The sequence below is a fragment of the Mesoplodon densirostris genome, chromosome 6 (genome assembly GCF_025265405.1).
Source record: "Mesoplodon densirostris isolate mMesDen1 chromosome 6, mMesDen1 primary haplotype, whole genome shotgun sequence".
Taxonomy (NCBI): domain Eukaryota; kingdom Metazoa; phylum Chordata; class Mammalia; order Artiodactyla; family Ziphiidae; genus Mesoplodon; species Mesoplodon densirostris.
The window spans coordinates 134872055-134897899 of NC_082666.1; the positions used below are offsets into that span (position 1 = coordinate 134872055).

At 43.0% G+C, this 25845-nt stretch overlaps 1 protein-coding gene across 5 annotated transcripts in view; it reads left to right on the plus strand.

Annotated features, from left to right (window-relative positions):
• The window catches only part of SPOCK3 (SPARC (osteonectin), cwcv and kazal like domains proteoglycan 3), a 374306-nt gene that overhangs the window by 241034 nt on the left and 107427 nt on the right, over positions 1–25845 (plus strand). For 4 of the 5 annotated variants that reach the window (XM_060101614.1, XM_060101609.1, XM_060101610.1 and 1 more), the window contains one exon: positions 6152–6275. The exons of the other annotated variant lie outside the window; for it this stretch is intronic. In XM_060101614.1, the coding sequence (XP_059957597.1) occupies positions 6152–6275 (124 nt within the window). The remainder of the gene's footprint in view (positions 1–6151; positions 6276–25845) is intronic. 5 annotated transcript variants of the gene reach the window in all.

The following is a 25845-nucleotide window of genomic DNA, read 5'->3' on the forward strand; positions in this document are numbered from 1 at the left end:
TTTGCATCTAGAGTATTCAGAGTAATATACTTAGTGATGCTTTTGCCAAACGTATTTTTTTACTGAGGTATAATTGACTGATAATATTGGGTTAGTTTCAGGGGACCAGCATAGTAATTCTGTATTTTTGTACATTACAAAGTGATCACCATGACTAGTCAAGTACCCTATGTCACCATACAAAGGTGTTACAATCTTATTATTATTTTTTATTGAAGTATACTTGACTTACAATATTATATTAATTTCAAGTGTACAATATTGATTCAATATTTTATAGATTATACTCCATTTAAAGTTATTATAAAATATTGACTGTATTCCCTGTGCTGTACATTACTTTTATATTATATACTATTTTACATATTATTTATTTTTATAATTACGTGTATTTTTATAGCTTATATACATAGTAGTTTGTACCTCTTAATCCCCAACCCTATCTTGCACCTCCTCCAACTGCAATATTATTGACTATATCCCTTCTGCTCTACATTTACATCGCCATGACATTTATTTTATACCTGGAAGTTTCTACCTCTTAATTTCCTTCACCTATTTCTTTCCTCCCTCCAACCCCCTCCCTTCTGGCGGCCACTTATTTGTTCTGTGCATCTATGACTCTGCTTATGTTTTGTTATGTTTGTTCATTTGTTTTCTAGATTCCACATGTAAGTGAGATCATACAGTATTTGTCTTTCTCTCTCTGAGTTATTTCACTTAGCATAATGCTTTCCAGGGTAATCCATGTTGTTGAAAATAGCAAAACTTCATTCTTTTTTTTTTTGGCTGAATAATATTCCGTCGTATATATGGACCACATCTTCTTTATCCATTCATCTGTTGATGGACACTTAGGTTGTTTCCATATCTTGGCTATTGTGAATAATGCTACAATCAACATAGGGGTGTGTGTATCTGTTCAAATTAGTGTTTTTGTTTTCTCCAGAAAAATACTCAGAAATGGAGTTGCTGGATCCTGTGGTGGTTCTATTTTTAGTTTTTTGAGGAAACGCCATTCTATCTTCCATACTTTCTATACCAGTTTACAATCCCACAACAGTGCACGAGGGCTCCCTTTTCTCCATATCCTCACCAACATTTGTTAATTTGCGTTCTTTTTGATGATGGCCATTCTGACAGGTGTGAGGTGATATCTCATTGTGGTTTTGATTTGCACTTCCCTGACAATTAGTGATGTTGAGCATCTTTTCATGTGCCTGTTGGCCGTTTGTATGTCTCCTTTGGAAAAATTTATATTCGGATCCTCTGCTTGTTTTTAATCGGGTCCCTTCCTTCCTTCCTTCCTTCCTCTCTTTCTTTCTCTCTTTCTCTTTCTCTCTTTCTCTCTTTCTTCCTTCCTTTCTTCCTTTCTTTCATTTTTGTGTTGAGTTGTATGAGTTCTTCATATATTTTGGACTTTAACCCCTTATTGGGTATATAGTTTGCAAATATCCTCTCCCATTCAGTAGGTCTTTTTTATTTTATTTTATTTTTTATTTTTATTTTTATTTTTTTTGTGGTACGCAGGCCTCTCACCGCTGTGGCCTCTCCCGTTGTGGAGCACAGGCTCTGGATGCACAGGCTCAGTGGCCATGGCTCACAGGCCTAGCCGCTCCGTGGCATGTGGGATCTTCCTGGACCGGGGCACGAACCCGTGTCCCCTGCATTGGCAGGCGGACTCTCAACCGCTGCGCCACCAGGGAAGCCCCAGTAGGGCTTTTTAAAAAATTTTGTTGACAGTTTCTTTCACTGTGCAGAAGCCTTTTAGTTTGAAGTAGTCCTATTTGCTTATTTTTGCTTTTGTTTCCTTTGCCTAAGTAGACAATCCAAGAAAATACAGTTAAAACTGATGTCAAAGAATGTACTACCTATGTTTTCTTCTAGAAGTTTTATGGTTTTGGGTCTTACATGTAAATTTTTAATTCATTTTGATTTTTTTTTTTTGTATATGGTGTGGGAAAGCAGTCCAATTTGATTCTTTTGTGTGTAGCTGTCCAGTTTCCCAGCACCACTTATTGAAGAGGGTGTCTTTTCCACATTCTGTATTCTTGCCTCCTTAGCTGTAGATTAATTGACCATATAAGTGTTTATTTCTGGGCTCTCTATTCTGTTCCATTGCTCTAGGTGTCTGTTTTTGTACCAGTACCACACTGTTTTGATTACTGTAGCTTTGTAGTATGGTCTCAAGTTGGGGAGTATGATGCCTTCTGCTCTGTTCTTTCTCAGGATTGTTGTGGCTATTCAGGGTCTTTTGATTATCAGTATAAATTTTATAATTATTTTTTCTAGTTCTGTGAAAAATGCCATTGTTATTTTGATAGAGGTTGCATTGATTCTTGATATGTCTGGCTAAAGGTTTATCAATCTTGATTATTTTTTCAAAAAGCAGCTCTTATCTTCATCAATCTTTTCTGTTCTCTCTTTGGTCTCTATTTCACTTTTTTCTGTTCTGATCTCTTTATTTTGTTTGTCTGTTTCTAAGATAGTCCTCCATCTCCCCCTTTTGCCTAATTCTCTGTGTTTATTTCTATGTATGTGTAGGTTGGTTATGTTTCCTGATCTTGGAGAAATGTCCTGTGAGGCCCAGCTGCACACTCGTGTCCGTCACCAGAGCTCTGTGCTCTAGGGGTACCCCTGTGTGGGTGTGTGAGCCCTTCTGTTGAGGGGGAGCTGACTACATTGGGCCGGCTGATAAGCAGGGCTGGTCCCCAGCCTGGTTGGCTGCCAGGCCCTGTGTTGTGAGGTGGCCACTGGCCTGCTGGTGGGGGGTGGGTGGGGCAGGTCCGAGGGCAGATTGCCAAGTCTAACTTCTTACCTGTCATTCGCCTGCCCCAGATGCCAGGTATCCATTCTGATAGCCTCAGCTGGCTCCACCTTTTCCCAAGCACTTGACTTTGCCCATCTTAGTCTGTACACTCACTGCCAGGATTTTATCTCTCACGTAAACACATTTTGCTTTTCTTTAAATAGGGCCTTGAAAATATAATTAAAAAGCAATCTGAAAAATGTTTACATATTACACATAATGCATAAATATTTAATTAAATCTTAGAAAATTGTGTTTATAGCTCATAAACTATACTAATTTTCCTAAGAACAGACAAATATTTTAATAGATAAGAGTTTGATTAACACGAATTCTGAGAAACATTCCTGATGCTAAAGCAAACAAATTCTGAATCATAGGATAAGTCTGATAAAAGAGACTCTGGAATGAAAAACTCTCTTCCTTGGTGAAGAGACTTGAGTGGAGGTACCACATGTACCTGGACAGGTGGAACCCTCAGGATGCTGAGGTGACCCCGAGGGTGGTCCAGGTGTGCCACCCACACCACCACACACAGCGGCCTGTTTGGGCTGTTCTGAGAAATGGTCAGAGTTACTAGAATTCCTCAAGTCCTGTTAACAATACAGTTTATTTGCCCCTCAGTACCTGCTGTGAGGTTGTTCATTTTGTTTTCACATGAAACAACCTTATTTTCACGATCGTAGACGTTCTGATTTTTGAAATGAAGAATGTACGTCCTATTTGTCCGTATCTAGCGATTCTTCTTCATATAGGTTAATTGATTTATGGAGTTGTAGAAGTACTTTTTTATTCAAATAACAGTCTTAGAAATTCATTTGTATTCATACCCTAATTCCAACATTAATATATGCCTGGATGAACCATCTTCTATACTTCTTTCTATAAAGTCTCTGTTCTGATGACAAAATGCTAAGTGCTTCCTTTGGATTTACTGAGTATAGTGAAAAGTTCATGACTCACTGTTCTCCATGTGTATGACATGAATAATATATTAAAACATGAATTCTGGTGAATTTATCATCATCTAATGTATTTATTTTAAACTAAACATAAGTAAATATTCTGCTGGTTTACAGAATGGTATAATTTGTCATCACCTCAAGTAAAATGGTGATGCAAATATAAGCAATATTATGATGCTTCCAATGTTGATGATACTTCAGCAAATCCTGACCAGGATGAAATCTACATTAAAAATACCATCTCTAGGGCTTCCCTGGTGGCGCAGTGGTTGGGAGTCCGCCTGCCGATGCAGGGGACACAGGTTCGTGCCCAGGTCCAGGAAGATCCCACGTGCTGCGGAGTGGCTGGGCCCGTGAGCCATGGCCGCTGAGCCTGCGCGTCCGGAGCCTGTGCTCCACAACGGGAGAGGCCACAGCAGTGAGAGGCCCAAGTACCGAAAAAAAAAAAAAAAAAAACCATCTCTATTGATATACTTCAGGAATCTGAAAGTGTTTAGGCTTCGGCAGTGTTGACTTTGAAGGGAATAATGATAACTAAAACTTTTTACCCCAAAACTTATTTTACAGGTACGTTGTAAATTCACTGTTTAAGAAGTCATTTGAATTTTAATAATTTCTAGTAAATCTTCCAATTTTCAAAAAGATTTCACTTCTGTATATAATAACTGTCTGAATTATATATAAAAGACTACCTCATGTATCAAAAATGTTTATACAAGAGAGTAATGTCACAATCTTAGTTTCTGTGTTTCAGTGGAGTTTTAAAGTTAGGAAAAGGGAATGAGGTGATTACAGAGTCTTAGTGTTGACTTAGGTATGTCATAGTGTACAGACAGGTGCATATCTGAAAGCAAAAGCGATAAAGACATGCTGTTCTAATAAAATACTTTCTATTGATTAGAAGCCTGTGCTCGGTAATGATTTCTCCTAATGTAACTGAAGAGCAAATAATTTCATAATTTCGTGCCTTGTGTTGATTGCACACAGTGAAAGAACAAGGCAAACATAATATTTTATGTTTCTTGTTTCTCTCTGCTCCGTCTCTGTGATTTATGAGTCTGGAGGTGGTATAGAATAATGTCCTCAGTTTTCCAAGTCATTGTTTTGATTCCCATTAGGATTTTGTGCCCATCTTTTAATCAGTCATAGCACGGTTATTTTCCCTCTTGTGTCTTTTATGAGGTGATACCTGTTGCCAGACAAGATTTTAAAGTGGTCATTTGGCAGAATTTACAAAATTTAAATGAAGAAGATGTGTTTGGAGCGATCATAGGCTTCTTTTTGAGGGGGAAGCGGCCGGGGGAGAGGGATGAGGGGGTAAGAGAAGGTGATAAACCTTTTCCCACAGCCCACCCAAATATTATCACAATTTAAAATACATTAGTCCGAACTTCTTTCCCTATAGTGAGGATTAACACTACACTTCTTAGTTGTCTTTTGGGGTTACTTTTTTGTAGATTTGACTTATTCGTGAAAAAAGAAAAGCCAAAAGGCAGCAAATGTTTCCAGTAAAACCTCGTTTCTCATCTTGATAGAGACGTCAAATTACTATCCATGAGCAGTTTTAATGAACAAGACCGAGTGCTGATTTCCTGGAGGACTTCTAACTACAAAGTGCTTGTGTAGAGATTCCCTGTTGTTTTTATTCCTACTTTGAAGGCCTTTGCCCATTTCTGTGTGAACTGTTCACACAAATAGGCCAAGCAGAAGCAGTTTAATCAAAGTGGAGAAACGGATATTGAGGAGTAGGTAGCGGAAGAGGATGGGTTTTCCCACTTTATTCCAGATCAAAGCCGGATGGATGTATCTTGAGTTCTTTCCACACAAGAAAGAGAGGATTGGCTCTCACCACCGAACCTGCTAACTGGGCTCTAAATACTGGTCTTTGCTGGAAAAGTGGTTCTTAGTGCTACTTTCTCTAAAAGTAAGCTGCTCTTATTTTCATGCGCCTCTGGGACGCCTGGTGAATTAGGTGTCTGCTTTCTAATACTATTTCTAGTAGAATTCTAGAGGGGGCCCTTGGGAAGGTTCCAGACATGTGAGTTGTTTGGGGGGCTGTTAAAAACACATTTCACAACCACAGATTAAAACCAGAGAACCCATATGTTGAAGTATAACTGTAGTCTGCATGTAACCAGGGGAATCTTTTTAAGGAATATATTCTTATTTTATTATAGGAAAACCTTGATGATGAAACAAAAGTTTATAAAGAACACTGTATGGATTAATACATTGGAAATGAGGGTACAATTTACCAATTTACTGATTCTAATTGATCTGGTAGAGTTGGAATGACCGTGGAGGAAAGGCATGATGCTAATATAAATTTATTTTTTAAATAAATGCACTAAGTATGCTTGTTTTATTTTGTCAACAGCATGAAAGGTGCAGGAGCTGGGCGGAAGCAGTGGAGGGGCCCCCCGACATCCACCTGCCAGCCGTGCTCGGGGGTCTCTACCAGCCCCGTCTGCGGTTCAGATGGACACGCCTACTCTTCTCAGGTAAGACAGTGATCGTCATTTATTATAAAACATATACATATTCATATATGCATGTACATAGTCATTAGTAAGTGATTAAAACCGTTAGTTCTCCAGTGTGGTCATCCAAATACTTTAACATTTAAAATAACGTGAATAATATCACTAGTTGAGAATATGATTCAAACATTTATACAGTTGTTTCTCCTACACAGAATTTTTAAAGTTTGAAATATTGACTCTTTGAACACTCTGAACCCTCAGATATTAAAACCAACATTTCCTTTCTTGCTACTCTGAGAGAAGGCAGAAGCATTACATGTATATAACAATGTTAACAGTTACAACAGCTGTCCCAGCGAAAATCTGTCAATATCATTACTATTTTATTTCATAGGTTATTTCCTATATTATCTCATTTAAGCCCCCCCCCCCCAAATTCCTTACAGCAAAAGAGAAAAACAAGGCTCAGAAGGAAATAGCACACTTCACATATTTAACTGACACCGAAGCCCGGAAGTGATGTCTTCTCTGATTCAGTGTCTCTAGCTGCATTAATCTGCACCTCGTTTGATGCCCCATATCGTTCACATATTTAGGAGGTTTTAAGAACTTTACGTAATAGGACATCGATGAGTTTTCTTTGATTATGTGATAAGAAGGAATATGGCTCATGACCTCTTACCTGAAACTTCAGGGTCAGATGATTTATGAATTTAGATTTTTCTAAAATGTATTTTGAGAAGGTAAGATAGCACATTATGTAGTGTCCCCAGTGGGACTTTACCCTGTAATTAAACAGATCAACATTTCTCTTAGAAACTATAGGTATATTCAAGTTAAATACGATCCATGAAGTCTATAATGTAACCTTACCTCAGTTCATATCTAGTTTTGCTTAAAGCAAAGTAAATTCCAGAAGTTTTTGGCTATCAGAACACTGTGTTTGGTGCATACCACCTTATGAACCATACTTTGTCTCAGAAAATATTTCCCTACACCGTGCACCGGCAGTTGACAATTGAGAAGAGGGCTACAGGGACAAGGAAGCTTAATGCAGTCCATAGATACGTGCATAGTACTTACTGGGAGAGGCTACCATGTGCCTGTTTGCTAAAATTTTCAGGGTGTGTGGGGGGGTGGAGATGTTGCTAGGAGGAAGGAATGTGGCACCCATCCTCTCAACACTACCTCGATCTCAGGGACCCTCTGCTTTGCAAGCTGAAATTCCTGCTGTCAGTGCAAGGGAGAAGGAAACCACCTCATATTCTCACACCCCACAGCTCATGATGTGGAATGCATTGTGCTGATTTATTAACTCACAACAAAGGATGCAGATTATAGTATTCAGCGTGGTAGGTGGAGTTCCTTGGGAAGCAAATTTGACTCCTAAGTTGACCTGATGGACATTGATGATGGAACAGGCTGAGTCAAGAGAGAGACCGAGGTCATTCCCGGCATCCCCCTCGGGGAGCCCTGTGTCTTTCTAAGCCTCAGGAATGTACCTGCTGTGGGCCCTGGTGTGTTAGCACCGGGGAGGGGGTCATCCTCCCTGGAGAGGGCCAGCGTTAGGCCGCCACCTGCCTCTCTAGGGACCCTCTTGACATGATCCATTCTCTGCCAGTGTACTGTCACAGGGCACAGAGGTACGATCACAAGAGGTTTCTACCTTTTGAGACCGCGTGGGAGTCTTTGTTTGATGATTTTAGAGAAACACAGTCTCCCACTCAGGACTAAATACTCCTGCCATAAGTAGACTAATGCACGTGGATTCACAATTCCTTGGGGTTTCCCACTGTTGTGAAGCCCCAGCTTACAATCCTACAACCTCATTGATATTGTCCATAAAATTATTCTAAATAATCCATCCTTGAATTATTAATTTAACATTTATTTGGATATGTCTCACTTTCAATGCGTACCTTGTTTGTATAGAAAGACATAAAAAGAACATGGTTCAAATGAATATGAGTTTTTAGTCACCCCAAACTTCAATCCTCATTTCTGTTGATTCTGATTTAAGTTGGTGATTTTTCCACTTTTGATCACCAATTCTAGTCTTAAGTGTCTACACTGACAGCAGGCTGAACTGTATAATATAATGCAAACTAAATAGTGATCTCAGCCCAGGAGGACCCCAGACTAAACTCTTCTTACTAACACTTTTTAGAAATTCATGGGATTTAAATTCAAATTAAGGCCTCAGCCTTTCTTCTGCGAGACAGGCATTGCCCTAGGCTCTTGAGGCATCGCAGGAACAAAGACTGCAGAGGCCAGTGCCTTTTGGAGAAGCTTATCTTGTCATATGAACAAGATAATAAATAAGGCAGGTGCAGGAGTCACGGGACGTTTCTTCTGGCTCTTGCCTCACTAAGCTTTGTCAGTAGACCAAGCAAACCCTGACAGGGCATATTTAAACAGCTTTTGGGGGCTGGTGGGCATTTGCGCTCAGAGTAAAGGTAGAGCTCCGAATCCCAAGCTCCGCGCAATCCGGGAAGCTCCTTGCTTAGAGCTGAGTGGTTCTGATATGATGAAGACTGGCCAGAGCCAGGCCATCTGGTCCAGAGTGAGGGACCCTACATCCGGCTCTGCTTACCATCCCTCCGTATTCTGGATACCCTGCACTGACGTACAGGGTTTTCGGTTCAGTTCAGTTTTGTTTTACTACTACAAACAATATTCCTATATGTTCTATTGTAGACCCACAATATTTTCTCATTACTTTCAGCTCAATTTATTGAGATGAAGTTATAAGTTATATTCCACCGTACAACATAATTGGAGGAGAGGTCCTTACATAGCACAGTAGGTCCAGGCGCTGGGGCTGAGGTGAGAAAGACAGTTATCAGAAGGTCTCCAAAGGAAACTTTAGTCAAAGGTCATAAAAAGGATTTAATCTTGGAAAGTGCCCCTCATCACACAAAGGAACTGATTTTGAATAATTATTTTATTAGCCTTCAAGCTCTGAATGTGTCAGCTTGTGTAGCAGTCCTCAGAGGAGTGTTTTAAAAATGTTTACAGAAAAGACAAAGGGACAGATGAGTAACTGTGGAAACATAGATTTACTTGGAGAAATATTGGGACTTGTGATTTTCATAAAAAGTGTTTTTGTAATGTTATCTAATTTTTTTCATGTTAAGAAAAGCGATGGACTGTTTTAGAAATCTACTTAATCATTCTTTTCAGAACTCATGTTTTCTGAATTCTTCAGAATTCAGCAGTAGCAGAAAAATCGAGATATAAGTCTATTCAAGGCTGTTTGAGAGGTAATCATTCCTGAAATTGACACAAAAGATGAAGGTCTCTGTTTCTCCCTTCAGGCAAAGTCTATTTGCATTGTATTGCCCGGCTTCAGTGAAACCAGGAATTGTTCTCCAATGTAGCATCTATGTTAGACTAGGGCATGTTTGTGTCTGACTTGTGTAAATTGTACGCTACATCTGCTGAGCAGAAGTCAGCAAATAATACTGATGTTCTAGAGCTCAGCCGGGTGTCTGTAACATGAACTCCCCAGGCACAATGTGCTAGGTGGTTTTTGATACTTTTCCCTCATTTTTAGTCATGCAGTGCTTGGGAGCTGAACTATTGCAATAAATAACGGTCAGTATAGGAAACTGCGTGTGTGTGTGTGTGTGTGTGTGTGTGTGTGTGTGTGTGTGTGTGTTGAGGAAAGGCAAGTAAATAGAAAGCTTATCCATCTTATTCTGCAGTTCCCAACACCAGCTGCAGAGATGCTACTTAAATTGGTTTGGGACGAGGCCCTGGGAATCTAAATTTTAAAAGCTCCCCGAGTGATTTTTATGTGTAGGCATGATTGAGAACCACTGTTGCATCCCTTCAATCTATTGCCTTTGAATTCTTAGATATAACAGTTGTTGTGCTTGTATTTAATAAAATAGAACAGTAACATTAGCACTGAAGTGGAAGCATTTACTTTTCGCTGTAATTTGAGAAAATTCCATTTTAAGTTTCGACGTTCTCCTATTAGCATTTGGTATTTACGTGTCCTGCCTTCCTTCCCCTGAACACTTTGAGCTAATTTTATTTTGAAAGATTGACAGTCAGAAATAGATGTGCACTGTTTCTCTTTGAACTGCTTTTCCACTTGGCTTGGCTTTTGGCTCCTGGCTTGGGATGCTGTATTTTTGAGGGTTAAGGCTTTAATCTCTCGGTACCCCAAACACCTATATCTCCTTCCCCAGGACTTTGCTTCATGGATTATTTTATGCTTCTCCGTAGCCTTAACAAAGACGTAGGCTTGCTTTCCTGGCCTGTTCAAGCGTCTTGAGTTATATATATTGAATGAGTTTAGGACAGTGTTCCCTAGTTTCTACATTGATTGATATATATATATATATATATATATATATATATATTTTTTTTTTTTTTTTGCGGTACACAGGCCTCTCACTGCTGTGGCCTCTCCTGTTGCGGAGCACAGGCTCATGGGCCCAGCCGCTCCACGGCATGTGGGATCTTCCCGGACCGGGGCACAAACCCGTGTCCCCTGCATCGGCAGGCGGACTCTCAACCACTGCGCCACCAGGGAAGCCCGACATTGATATATTGATTTATTTTTGAAATTATAATCTTACTTTTGTGTAACTGTGTTAAAATGGTCTTTCAACAAACTCCATAGATATTATAGAGGTTTTGTAATTTTATTATTTTCTTTAATTATGTTAAATGTAGTTCCTTAGAAAAATGAAAAGTTGGGAAACGTATATGTTGTCACACACTTATCTTTGAAGCAGCAACCATCAGTAAAATCTGAATCTACATTTTGACCCATGGTCTTTACCGCTTGTTTCGCACTCTGCCTTGCCAGTTGCTCCATGACACGCTGGGCACTCTTTGCCATGGCTTCACCAAGACTGACAACATTTACCAGCAACTCAGAGAATGCCAAATTCAGTGATTATTCCAAAGCTCTTTCCTTATTAGGTGGAAATGAAGCTGTGGGCAGTGTTATGAGTCCCTTATCATCTTCTGCTGCTTTTTGTTCTCAAATCCCTGATGGTCCTAGACTGTGCAGCGACCACAGCACCTTTGGACAGAGGCTTAGCGAGGACCTAGGTGCCTTGCCCCAGGGCACGGAAGTTCGGCCACGCTGCTGTGACAGCTGGACACTGAGTTCTGAGGGCCTTCCCAGTGCTCGGACCAGTGCCTCCCAGGGCGGATGCCAGGGCTCGGCTATGGGGACCAGCCCTGTGCTTGCCTCTTGTTTGACATCTGCTGTAACCTGTGCATTGATCTTGCAGTGCGGTGACCCATGACCTTTTCACTACATTGAACTTCATAGTCTCCTATAGATACGTTTGTCTACACTGATCAAGCATTTATCTTTTTGGGAGCAGATACTGTAAACGCTTTGGGTATATTAACTCATGGTTGTCCCTTTTATAGATGCACTGATGCACAGAAGTGAAGTAATTTGCCCAGTGTCTCAGTGAAGTCCAGTGTCCATTGTCTAAATCGAAATCATTTTTGCTTTTGCTTTTTTTTTTTTTTTTTGGCTGTGTTGTGTCTTCGTTGCTGCGCGCGGGCTTTCTCTAGTTGCGGCGAGCGGGGACTACTCTTCGTTGTGGTGTGTGGCTTCTCTCATTGTGGAGCATGGGCTCTAGGCGCACAGGCTTCAGTAGTTGTGGTGCGTGGGCTCAGTAGTTGTGGCTCGTGGGCTGTAGAGCGCAGGCTCAGTAGTTGTGGCACATGGGCTTAGTTGCTTGCAGCATGTGGGATCTTCCCAGACCAGGGCTCGAAGCCATGTCCCCTGCATTGGCAGGTGGATTCTTAACCATTGCATCGCCAGGGAAGTCCCCACTTTTTTTTTTTTAAATAGGAATTTGGAGCAGAAAAACTTTTTAAAAAATTAAGTGCCCTTCATCTTTTTCTAGTTACTACACATAATAAATGTGATGACTTTTTATTTGAATCACTAAGTAAAGATGGCAATATATGCCCTTTAAGTTTATAGTTGCTTGTTTCTCACTGGTTTGAAGCCTGTGGTTTCAGAGCCATTTTTCAGAATTATATTTTTAGAGATTTTTGCATGATATGGAAGCCTAAATCATCAGTTTTCTATGGTTATAACTTCTTGTAGAAGACAATCTTCTGTGTTTTCTTAGGAGACTGAAAGTTTTAACTCTTAGGTTTGTGTGTACGTGGTGATTGGTCTTTGTGTTTGCTAAGAGGCAGGGGGTGAATATCACTTCTTCAGTGTGGCCAGTTGTGGGAACATCCATTTGTTGTTCTTGCCCCATCAGATTGCCTAGGTTTCTTTGTCAAAAATGAAGTGGTCCTGAAAGTGTGAGTCTTTCTGTGTCTGATTTTTTTTTTTTTTTTTTTTTTTGCGGTATGCGGGCCTCTCACTGCTGTGGCCTCTCCCGTTGCGGAGCACAGGCTCCGGACTCACAGGCCCAGCGGCCATGGCTCACGGGCCCAGCTGCCCCGCGGCATGTGGGATCTTCCCGGACCAGGGCACGAACCCGCGTCCCCTGCATCGGCAGGCGGACTCTCAACCACTGCACCACCAGGGAAGCCCTCTGTGTCTGTTTTGTCTTGGGGAATTATTCATCTGCCCCTAGGATGTGCCGCACGACCTGTTTGCCTGTGTCTTTATGTTAAGTTTTGAATTCAAGTGCTGCAAGTCTGAGTGATTCCACCTTTTCAGTGCTGCTTCAGCACTTGCCCTTTGTATTTCCATATGAATTTTAGCATCGGTCTGTCAATTTCTACAAAAAAACAGCTTTGAATAATCATTAAGATTTTGTCAAATCTGCAGATAAATTTGAGGAGATGGATAACAATCTTCAAATCCACACACTAGGTATATCTCTTCATTTTGTTAGTTAAAGTTAATAAAAGTTTTGTAGTTTTTGGTATAGGGACCTGTAACATTTTTTTGTTAAATGTATTGCTAACTTATTTTTATTAATGCTACTGTAAATTTAGTTGTGATGTTTATTTGCTAGTATGGTGTCATATAACTAATCTTTCTGCACTGACCCTGTTTATTGACACCTTTTGCTAAATTCACTTATTTCTAGCAGTGTTTTGTTGTGGCTGTCTCAGGATTTTCTACGCATATAATCATCCTCTTTGAATAGACACAGATTTATTTCTTCCTTTCCTTCTTTTTATGCATTTTTTCTTTTTCTTGCCTTATTGTTCTGGTTAAGCCTTTCAGTATAATATTCAATGTACCTCTTTGCCTTAATCCAAATTTAGGAGAAAGTTTTCAGTATTTTACCATTAGGTATGAAGTTATGTACAGGTTTTGTATATGCTAATCAGGTTCTCTGCAGCCCTCATAGAATAGAACATGCAGGGTCAGTGTCTATATTTTGTGTTATTATCTACTAAAAATGGGAGAACAACACATATGTTCACTGGTGGAATCTCCGTGCTTTCTTAGATAATATAATTTTTGCCTTTTCAATGAAAGGAACTTGTATTTTGTAAATATTCCACAGCGTTTGCATTTCTAAGGAGACAGTTCTCTAAAAATCTTAACCTTTGTAGAGCATGCTTGAATATACATATTCTTTAAGGGAAGTGTAATAACCGTAGTCGTTGGCATGTAGTAGCTGTCGCTGTGAAAGTCATATAGGCAGGAATTCCTAAGATAATTGAGCAATGATGTCAAGTAATGGTCTAAATATTTTGTGTGCTAACCTAACATTTAAAACAACCCTAGAAGACAGATTCTGTAGTGGTCCACAATCGTTAGACAAGGGAAAGGAGACACGGAGCAGCCATGAAGCTGGAAAGTAATGACGCCAGGATCGAGGTCAGCTTCAGGCGCACGGTGGCCACTGTGCTGTTCTGGGCGTGGACAGGCCAGCGAGCTCCTGATGGATGCACTTATCAGGCCTGGGTTTTACCCTAGTGATGTCCTTGGTAACCTCAATTATTCGTCACTTTATCAAGAAGCAAGAATCATGATAGGCAATAGGAGAGATTTAGAGAAGCCATGTATCTTCCAGCTCTTTAAAAACTCAGGTTATAGCAAGATAAAGAGGCATCCATGTGTGAAGGTAACTGAGGCATTCTTACCCTGCTGGTAGCAGGCGTTCCTGCTGAGATATACCATGAGTTTCTAGCAAGTTCAGGGCGAGCATGCTGGCAGCACCTTTGGAAAAGCTGTGTCTGCATCTCTTTTGTCTAAATCACAACTCGTGCCAGCAGAGAAAAGGTTCTAAGAAAGCTAATACTTAGTGCCTGCCTAGTGTGTTGATCGCTGCTCTGAGTTACTATATTAATGCATTTATTCATTAATGTAATGTGACAATTTACATATGAATTATTCCTCAGACAACAGTAGGAGACACAAAAAACACTCACTAATATTTTAAAGATAAGGAATCTGAAGCACAAAGATATTAAATATATTCATAAGGTCACAGGGCTGGTAAACAGCAAGGCTAATAATGTGGCTACAAATTAAAGTACAAAAGATATGAAATAATAATATGTAATAAATCAGTGTAATGTAGTATGGTATGTATTTATGCATATTAATGATTTATTAATAGCAATGTGGATAACATTATTATAGGAATGTGGTGTTAATACAGTGAGAAATTATTTTTCTCGGCAAAGAAAAGTCAAGTATATCCTGTATAGTATCTACTTATATGTGTGTAGATTTATAATCATGTAAATTATGGAATAAACACAGTAGTGTGTGGCTGTCATACCCTTCCAGTGAACGCATGGGCAAATTACAGGTTTCCTGCCATCTCTCTGTGATCACTGTGTGTTTCAGTGTCTGTTATCTCGCTCCACCTCAATGCTCTCCACCAAGGAAATGGGTCCAGTTCTGTGAACAGACAACAGGTTAAGGATGCTATGGCTTCTGAAACAAGCCAATTAAACAAAAGCCAACTGAAACTAGGAGGTAATTAAACTCTAATATAGAAACTGGGGGGGGGCAAAAAAGAAATAATACCATTATTGGGTAATAATACCATTATTGCGGTACAATATTTATCCCCTTGAACCTGTTCTCTCACAGACCTGGGGTTTTGGATTTCACCACCTCAGAGCAGAGGTTGGGGAAGCCCCAGGATGATAAATAGAATTTAAGGGATTCTTTGTACTCAGTACACCTGACACTTGAAAATCCTAACGTAAGTTCTCTCTGTAGAAAAGTACCAGGAATCCAGACTCCTAAGGATTCTCCAGATGGTATTCTGCCAACTCTTTGCTCACATACCAATAAATCTTATAAGTAGAAGAAACACACTAATATAAATAAACCAACAAACTAAATGACAAAAGCCAACAGGTAAGGAGGGAACAATGTAAGAACAAAACCAGACAGGTTTCAACACTTAAATATCAAAACTATCAGATAAATAATTAGGTAAAACAGAACATACAACCACTATATGAAACATTTTTAGTGTGTAAAATGTTTACAGACTTAAAGTGGTATTGAAAGATACAGGAAGACCCACATAATTTCAGAAAATATTAGATTTGAAAAATGACCAAATATGACCTATTCAATTAAAAATATGATTAAAAATTAAACAGATGCATTAGACATTAGATGAAGAGAATGAACTATAATATATGCATATGCATGTGATAATATACATTTAAAAACAGAAAATATATGTAACAAAAATAATAAGTTGTTAAATATATAAACATAATGTTTATGTGTATATATTTGTGTATTTATATATTTCAGAAAAATGACTTGATATATTTCAGAAAATATTTCAGAAAAATTATCCAAAAAGGATAATAGGGGATAGAGACCAGAATGAGAAGGAATAAGTGAATTTAATCTGAGATACTGAAAGAGAAGCCAGAAATAATAAGGTGGAGAAATGTTAAAAGAGATATTGAAATTTTTTCCAGAAATGTTGAAAGGCATGAATCTACAAATACAAGAAGTACAATGTGCCAGGTGAGAAAAGTAAGAAGCAATGATTGATTATCAAAATAAAATCCAGGCAGGTTAAAAAGCCATATTACTTGCCAAAAATATTATACCATTACACAAACAAAGATGATCTCAACAAGATTAATAGAATTCATAAAACAGTGGAAAAGCACACTTACAACATTGAAAGCTAAAGATAATTAAAAGCAGATACTTCAGGAGAAAGTCTCTTCTAAGACTGCTACACAAACATCCTCGTACAGAACAAACTGTCTGTGCCTCTAATGGGAAGACATGCAGAACTATGCGTGACCTCGCAGAACTGCCTCTTATCATATCCAACCTCATTCCCTGTCTTCTTGGCCAGAGACTTCTCTTGTAAGTACCTCGCTCCATCAACCACGGCATCCATATGATCAACAGTGCAGGGGCCAATCCAGGTCAGTTTGTCTCAGGCAGCATTTAACGAAGGCTGACACCCAGGGCGATCCAAGCAGAAGGCGAGACCAGCCTGTTTGCAGTGTTGACACCTCCCCTCTCCAGGGCCCCAGGCCCCACCTCCCCACAAATCCCGTAAACCCCCAAGGTCTGCCTTAGAAATCCAAGTGGCTTTTGCCTCAAGTGTCCGTCTTCGTCTCACCACTTGGCCTGAGGATTTAACCCAGGGACAGCAGGATGCATTAGTGACTGCGTAGACCTCACTTGGCCGAGGAGGCTTTTAGGACAATGATGTCATCCAGTGGTCAGTCATGAAGCTGAAGTGAATCCCTTCCAGGAGCAACATGGTGTCACTGATCACCTCACCTAAGATCAGTGACTTGGGTCCCTCCTGTTAGGAAGAGAACTTCCTGCAAGATGCTCGTAGGGATGAGTCAGGTGTGTCACCTGGAACTGAGTGCCCGAGGGTCCCTTCCCTGTGGAGAGAGCTCCGCAGGTACCTGAAGGCTATACCATCTGCTAGGGGCATTTTCTAAAGCAGGTGATGGTCTCAGACCACCCAGCGGGAGCACATCACCATTTTTTTTTTTTTTTTTTTGCCGTATGCAGGCCTCTCACTGTTGTGGCCTCTCCTGTTGCAGAGCACAGGCTCAGCGGCCATGGCTCACGGGCCCAGCTGCCCTGCGGCATGTGGGATCCTCCCAGACCGGGGCATGAACCCGTGTCCCCTGCATCGGCAGGCGGACTCCCAACCACTGCACCACCAGGGAAGCCCCCACATGACCATTTTTTTAAGACAGAGGTGAGTTCATGCCTGGTGTCCATCACCAGTAATGTGCAGGGTGTCCTGGAAAGAAAGTGTTGTTCAAAGTACCATGACCTGCAGGCAGGACCTTCGTTGTTCAGGGAACATAGGGTGACAGGGCATCCCATGTGCCCTCCAGCCTGGCTGGGAGAGCTCAGGTGTCCCAACTGAGTTGGAATAATAGACTCTGCTCCTTGTTTGTGGAGTGAAAGCTGGAAAGAAGCCTGTTCCCTGTGTCTATATTTTTCCCAAAGACAATCCTGGTGGCATCCATCCACCTCCGAGGATGGCTAAGAATGGGGTCTGGGAAAGGCATCTGGACATGTCGAGGGTGTTTACACAGGAGTTTCAGGAGCTGGTCCGTGCCTTCCTGTGCCCGGAGGCTGCGTGGTAAGTTAGGAAGGATGGAGAAGTGGGTCCAGGGAGGGCAACTCCAGTAGTCAGGTATCTTAAATAAGGCATCTGCAGTACTGGGGGGGCACACAGGGCACCTGCCTTGAGGGGGAGAGACAGGCATTGTTCTGGAAGATGGAGCATCTGTGACACCTCTCCCTCCACCACTTCCCAGGGCCTGAGGTGTCCCCTCCCCGGGCATTGGGGTTGTGGCTCTCCCTGCGTTACCATAAAATTACCCTGCAATGACCGCAACTCAGAGGTCCCATTTCTTCCTGTCAGCCTCTCAACCTCACCCATAAACATTTCATCCATAAGCGTCCAGCCCAGGAGGGAAGAGGGCACTTTTGTGAAAGTTAGACCCATTACATCCCTGCCTGTGACCTGCATGGACGAATGTCCGGGACCACCTCCATCCAACAAGGGAATCCAGCGGCTGGAACCAGAATTGAGTTTAATGCCCAAGGTCCCCTGTGGACAGGCCGTCACGCAGAGGTCCAGCGTCGGACCAGCCTGCAACATCAATTAGGAAAGGAAGTAAAGATCCTGAAGGTTTAAATAAGTCCATATAGTCTCTCTCGTGCTTCCGTTACCCAGGAGCCAGCTGAGCGGTTATGTTCCCTTTCTGGAAGCAGTGGAATTGTGACCACACTGCCTTAGTCAGTGAGACAGGTTCAGTCAGAAACCCTTTTGAGCAGGATTTTGAAGAGACCAGCCATTGCCTACCACGATCAGTTGCTTGTGGACGGTGAGGGGCAAGGACTGTCCATTCAACACAGTCAGCTGTGCCTGTCAGCCTGTGAATGAGTAGATTTTGTGATAAAAGTTGCCCTAAGGTCAAACGACAAATAGTCCAGTACGTCAAACTCATAACGCAGATATGTCTCAGCCCTGCGTCCACAGTCCGCTGATGCAACTGCAGTTGCAACAGTGTCAGCTGAAAGCGGGTCAGGAGAGACTAGGCCCCAGCAGGGTTCATCGGGGATGCACTGGGGCGTGGACACAGCCTGCTGGACGGCTTCCGGTCAGCCTGTCGGCTGAGCTGAGGACCACGTGGAGCACCGTCCTTCTCTCCCCAGGGCCCTAGGGGAACAGTCCGGGGTCGGGGCTCCTTTGGGGGTGGCGACCTAAGGGGTAACAGCATTCATTCCGCGTGCGATACGCTGACCCTGCGAACCCACCCACGTAGTTTAAGGAGCTGCAGCGAACTGGCCCCTGAAATTTGTCCGGAGTGGATCGGCCATCCCCGCCGTGCACAGCGAGGCCTGACTCTCCTTCGCACAGGGCTCTTGGGGACGCCCAAGATGCCGGGCCGTGCAGGCGTCCGGCGGCTATGGAGGCAGCCAGCGAGGAAGGGACCAGCACGGGAGCCTCAGCGGCCGCGCCCGGGCTCCCCCCCACGAGGGCCCACCGCTCCGACTCAGGCAGCGCGGGGCGCCGGCCTCTCCAGAAGGGGCCCCCGAAAGGGCAGCGGGCTTGCCTGCCCTGCCCGGGCCCTCGGCTCCATCCAGCGCCCCCTCCCCAGCAGGCCCGGCACGTCCGTCGCGGCCACACTTGCACAGCCCCTCCGGGCCGCAGCTCTCGGCCTTCCGCCTCGTTCGGGACCTGGAAAGCTGGTCTCGTGCTCAGCGGAGCGGCCTTCCGTGGCCCGCCCGGCGCTCGGGAGCCGTGAGCAGAGCCCGTGTGGCCGGCTTCGCTCGGTGCCGCGCCTTTCGCCCAGGCCCAGGGGTTCGGGAACCGGGGGACAGTGGGTGAGCCTGTCGCCGGCTTTGGCTTGGGACTGGCCTGGGGGCGTTTGCCCCGGGTATCTCCTCCTCTTTTTTTTTTTTCACGGTACGCGGGCCTCTCACTGTTGTGGCCTCTCCCGTTGCTGAGCACAGGCTCCGGACGCGCAGGCTCAGCGGCCATGGCTCACGGGCCCAGCCGCTCTGCGGCATGTGGGATCTTCCGGGACCGGGGCACGAACCCGCGTCCCCTGCATCGGCAGGCGGACTCTCAACCACTGCGCCACCAGGGAAGCCCTCTCCTCCTCTTCTGACCTGGGCTCGGGGCCCGGCATCCTCTCTCCTCCAGAAAGGGTCTTCACTGCTGCAAAAACTGGAGAACTGGGTGGGTCTGGGATTTTTACCCTGTTTCACGCGCGCTGCACATGACACGGGCCTCCTGGGTCACGTGTCACTCACGACACCAGCAGCTCGGTCTTCGTGCTGGCGTCCATTCTCCTTTCCCCACAAGTCCCAAGGGCCGTGCAGAGTGACCCGGCTGGATGCTCCACACACACGGGGTTTGTGTCACAGCAGAGGAAACCCCATGTGTGACCACGGGCTGCAGACAGGCCTGCCCACCCTCTGCCCCCTGGGGGGAGTTCCCTCTGTTTTACTGAGAAGCAAACAAATCTGCCTTCTCTGCAGAGGACGCGTCATCTCTCTCCGGCAAGGACACTCGATGTTCAGACAAAATTAAGAGATTGCACAAAGCAGAAGGCACTCAGTGCCCCTGCTCCAAGATGGGTAGAAACATAGGAGACCCCTGGGGACTCGACTTCCAATACTGCAGAATAGTCGGACAAACTAGATCTTCAGATAAAAGCCGTAAAAGATGAAAAGGATTACTGCATAATGATGAATATGTTAATTCACCTGGAAAATCGAAGAATTCCAGTCTTATGTGTGTATAGTTAGGCGCCAGATACATAAAGCAGTTTCTACAGGGAGAAACTGTCCCATCTCTCTAACACCTCCTGAGATCTCAGCGCTCCTCTCTTAGAAACTGATGGAGCTACAGGAAAAAAAGTTAGGTCCCTCCCTGGGCCTTGCGCTCCGTGGGACCCACTGCATGAGGTGGGTTGAACCAGTACCTCGGTCCCGGAGGGGTGCCTGCCTGTGCTTGAGAGCTTGGGCGTCCGGTGCGGCTGCTCCGGGACCTTCCATGCTGAGGAGAGGACCGTGAGCGGTGCTGTGGAATAATTATGGAAGTAGGTCGAGCATGTGACTGGATCCACATTTCTCCTTGTTGAACAAAGTGCTGACAAGCGCGGAAAATAGGCCTGAAGGGATCCTGGGCATTGGATCGGAATCAGAGGGCTGACTGTGAACTCATTTGAGTAGTTTTGTACACAGGGATGCCTGTGAATTGGTCACAGATGTATGTCTGTGTGAGTGTGTGTTCCAGTAGGATGGTAGTTTATTCTTAATATTGGATGCCCTGTCCGCCTCAGAAAGGCCGTCTAGTTTGCTGCCATTCTGCTTCACCTGACTCTGGCGTTTGTCCTTTTGACATTCACCTTCCCTGTAGTAACTCGTCCTTCATCCGTCCTTCCTGGGAAGCGGAGGATCTTCTCTCCCATCACGGTCTCGGTTGCAGGTGCCCTCTTGAGGTCAGTGGACAGAGGGCACCCTTGCTCTGGAGGCGCTAGCTCCTCAGTTACCCCCTCCCCTTTACTCAAGGGGACACTTGGCACAGCGGGAAAACCAAGTCTTGTGTCCCGGTATCTTTGTGTCAAAGCCGATGGCACCCCTCTTCCCCTCTTTCTCTTTCCGTTCATCCCAAAGGGCATCTTTGCTACCAGTGCATCAAACTGTATAGGGCAGCTGACCTTTCGGTGCATGTCTTAGCTTTAAGAGTAGTACATACTTTTTAACAGGCGCTTGCTATTTCTTAAGCATGATAAACAAGGCATTTCCTCATGCTTTCTATTTATTAGACAACAGTTAAAATGCAAAGTTCAGTATGTAAGCCCCACGGACATTAAAACGTGTGCACAAACTATCACACGTCCGTGTTTCCATGTTTGTATTAGCGTTGGTGTCTTCTGCTGCTTTGAGGTCTTCAGAGGCTTTTCTCTTGTTACCTAAATGTAACCTTCTATCCTGATTCTTTCATCTCCTTGTATGTTTTTTAAAATACACCTTTTGTTTCCTACTCCCATTCTTTTTTTAAAAATTCACTGTCATTTATATCTGTAAAGATAATGTCTCCTCAAATGTCATCCTCATTTTTAGGAGTGCTTGGTGTCACGACGTTCTGTATTCATCCATTTCTTAAGTATTTTTAACCACTCCTGCACCTCTGGAAAATTCTGAGTTGTTATCTAACAAAGTTCATGTTATATATATGAAGGTAAATAAAGGAAATACAAATCAATAGTCATTTAAAATAATTGTATTAATTTCATGTATGTATTGTATCAGTCATCAAACAATATGTTTTTATAGGTCTTATTTTAATTGAAACTATTACTGATACTTGAAAGAAGCTTTGATCTGGAGTAATTTAAGTAAGAATTTTGGTTTAATGATAAAATTCAATGAAACATGTAAGCATGAAATGATGGTAAAATAAACATACTATCCCTTTGACCCTTAAAATCTTTTAAATTTATTACCAGATTTTGAAGTCTAGAATAACTGTTTACAACAATGGCCTAACAAAGAGGAAAATCCATACATGAGCTCTGCCTTATGCACAGAAATCACGGACTAGGAGACCCTGACTAGATGGTCCTGCAGCTCCACTAAATGATTCAATGTATGAAAAGCGGGTTTTCTTTATGCAAACACTAGCAGCCTTGCCTGAGGTGAGGGACATTACGCATCCTGACATTGTACGGTTACTCTGGATTAAATTGAGTTGAAGGCAGAATGCAGTGTAGAAACCCCAGGGACACCTGGGAACAAAGACTCAGCAAAGGAAAACCAGCCCCAAACCAGTTCTGAGTCCGCCCTCCACGCCCACCGTTTTCTCTTTGGCGTGTTCTGAGCTGCTCTGCGGGATGCTGTAAGCTCTGTGCCAAACAAGGCAGGTTTCTGCGGTGAGGTGTTTAATTTTGGAAGGAAGAACATCTGTAATACTCATTCCTGTTTGCAGCATTGGAGACATACTGGTCCAGAGACTACACGAGAGGTAAGAGAATGTGTGTGGTGAGGGGAGGGTTAAGGATGCTCTTCCTGCCTCAGTCTCTCCGGCAGTTCTCCTTGTCCGGTGATTGAGTCGTCAGCCGGAGCAGCAGTATTCTCCTGTTCATGTCGACAGGACAGGATAAGGCTTGTAAATGTATGAACTCGGGTTAAAGCATCCTTCCTGCCCTCCTGTGACCTCACCTCGGTCGGCCCACATTCCGCTGGTCCATTCCGAAGCCCGGTCTCAAGATGCTGACTGGAGGCCTGGTGGAGGGCAAGCCAAGTGTCTGGAAGGAGGGGACCGACATGGCTGTCAGGGAGCCCCGGAGACTGCTCGGGTGCAGGACCCTCATGTCTGTGCCCACACCTGCCGTGAGCCCCCAGGGGACCTGCCCGCCCCTCAGGTCCAGTTACGAATGTGGGAGGGTGACAGGTCACCTGAGTCCCCATGTGAGGGTGTGTGATGGAACATTTTGTAGTGGAAAGAGAAGTAAGGTGCCCGAATCAGCAGGGTGTTGCTCCTTAACAAAATGTAGGGTGTTCCAAAAAGAGACATGAGGGTGTGCGTGCAGATGGTAAATCCCAGCTGAGGGAAGGGATCGGGGTTTTACCCCCTCCTAGGCTGCCTTGGGCTGGGCTGGGCCACACAGAGCAGGGACCAGGAAACCCAGGTGGAGGCTGTGCTCCGCAAGGGGGCACCATGCTGAGGTGAGGAAAGCCGCCTGTGAAAGCGCAGGGCGTGTCTGAGATACTGGGCCTCTAAGGTATTAAAGAGGGATGATGTGGTGTGTTAGCCAGTCCAGCCCAGGTAAAAGGGAAGCTAAAAAGTGATGCATAGCGTCCTGTGTTCCTTAGTTTATTTTCACTTGAAGAAATGTGTTTGTCACTACAATACCAAATAGAACATTGTTGCTGCTTTACCTACTGCTAAATACATTCTTGTTCTACATTAGAAACACTGCAAAAGAATGCTTGAATCCCACTTGAGCCGTGTATTGATATTTCTGATCAGATGGAGAAGCTAAGTTTGACTTGTCGAATTTATTTTTAAAAGTATGCCTGTCTTACTCAATGATCAAAACAGTAATGCATCCAATCCCAGAGCTTCACACTCAGGGATGCCTCATGAACGTTGCTGTTGATAAACTGTATGTTGTTGTCTTAGCTACTTTGTATTTTCTGGGTTTTCTGGGAAATTAAAGTACTTGTAGGGCTTCGCTGATGGCGCAGTGGTTAAGAATCCACCTGCCAATGCAGGGGACACAGGTTCAAGCTCTGGTCTCAGAAGATCCCACATGCTGCAGAGCAGCTAAGTCCATGCACCACAACTACTGATCCTGTGCTCTAGAGCCCGCGTGCCACAACTACTGAGCCCACGTGCCGCAACTACTGAAGCCCACGCACCGCAACTACTGAAGCCCACACATCCAGAGCCCGTGCTCCGCAACAAGAGAAGCCACCACAATGAGAAGCCCGTGCACCACAACAAAGAGTAGTCCTTGCTCGCCACAACTAGAGAAAAGCCCATGCACAGCAACAAAGACCCAACACAGCTGAACGTAAATAAATAAATTAACTTAATTTACTAAAAAAAATTTTTTTAAATAAAGTACTTGTAGCTTGTTTATACCATTGTTTTTATTTTGTATGTGTTACTTTAGTGAATGCTCGAGAAAAAACACCCTAAGGAAGTGTGGATCAGGCCTTGGGAGTTTAGTTAATCCATCTGATGTCTTTTGGGAGACCAGCACCCCTAACAGGGCTCCTCAGCTTCGGCTCTACGGACATGCGAGGCTGGGTAGCGCTTTAATCTGGAGGGGCTGACCAGTGTGCTGCGAGGTGTTCACTAGCGCTTCTGGCCTCTAGCTAGTAATGCAGCAGTATCCCCCCCGCTCCCTGCCCCATGGTCACAACCAAAACTGTCCCCAGATGTCCCCAGGCAGCAGAGTCAGCCCCTGGCCAAGAACCTCTGGTCTAAGCCATGTCCCTGACCATGGGGGTTACATCATCTTGCAAACCTCACCAGTGGCCAATCCCAGGGTCTCCTGGCCGGAGTCCTTTTCTGCGGGTGGAAAGATCACATCTTCTTCTTTGATCCTGTTTTTACACAAATAACTTATTTTCCCTGACAGTTGTCAGTTTTGACATTAGAAAAACCATCCTGCAGGCTGAGTGCTCAGGATCACTGGTGACTCAAGTGTTCTCGAGACGAAAGGTCTTAGGTAATCAGGAATGAGTTAATCATGGCTTTCTCTACAGTATTTGCATTTTGGGGTAATTACAGACTAATGAGCATGGCTTTTCTGTGATATTTTAGTTCACTTGTACTGTTATAAATATTTCAGCTTTGTGATAATTAAGTAAATTGAATATTATTAATTAGAAATGCAATCAGTGGGTGTAGCTAAAAATATTTTTAAATAGTACTTTTAATATCTTTATATTCCTTGAATAAAATTCTTCATGAAGTTTTTTTTCAAAATCAATTCATAAGTTAAAAAAATAAATGGTTTTCTGATGACAGGAAGCTAGATTCATGTAACTACACACATAGGGTGTATTTGCTAGACGTCTGATTCTGCTGCTCTTTACAGACCTGCATACAGAAGAGAAGTGTTCCATAGAATCATTCTGAAACAAATTGTTTCATTTACGAAGTACTTCTTTATAAATAATTCTTTACAAAGCTACAACTTCATCATATCATGCAAGTTTTAAAGATAGCTGTGAAATTTTTAAATTGTAACATATCCAAGAAAATTAGCTAAGAGGTCAGACTTTTTTGATGAAAATTAAATCAACTTTTTATAAAGATTGTGCTATTTTTGTTGTTTATTCAGGTATCTTTCAGACATTCATTTTTTATTTAAAAAATCACTGCTAAAATAAACTACATTTAAAATGTAAATGAGTGTGGCGTAACATCTTTGAAAGGACCTAACATTTTCAAATTTCAAAACTCCACACTAGCTGTAATTAATATTGACTTTTGGCTTTGTCTCTTCATATGCCACTTACAATTGCTCTTGAACTTTTCTTAAATCGGGTCATTATCTTATGACCAATCCAAGTTTCTGAAATATTAAATTAAAAGTAGTTACAGTAAAGAATATTAAATTTGAAGTCTCAAGGTTTCATATAAATTGTCTTTTATTAAAA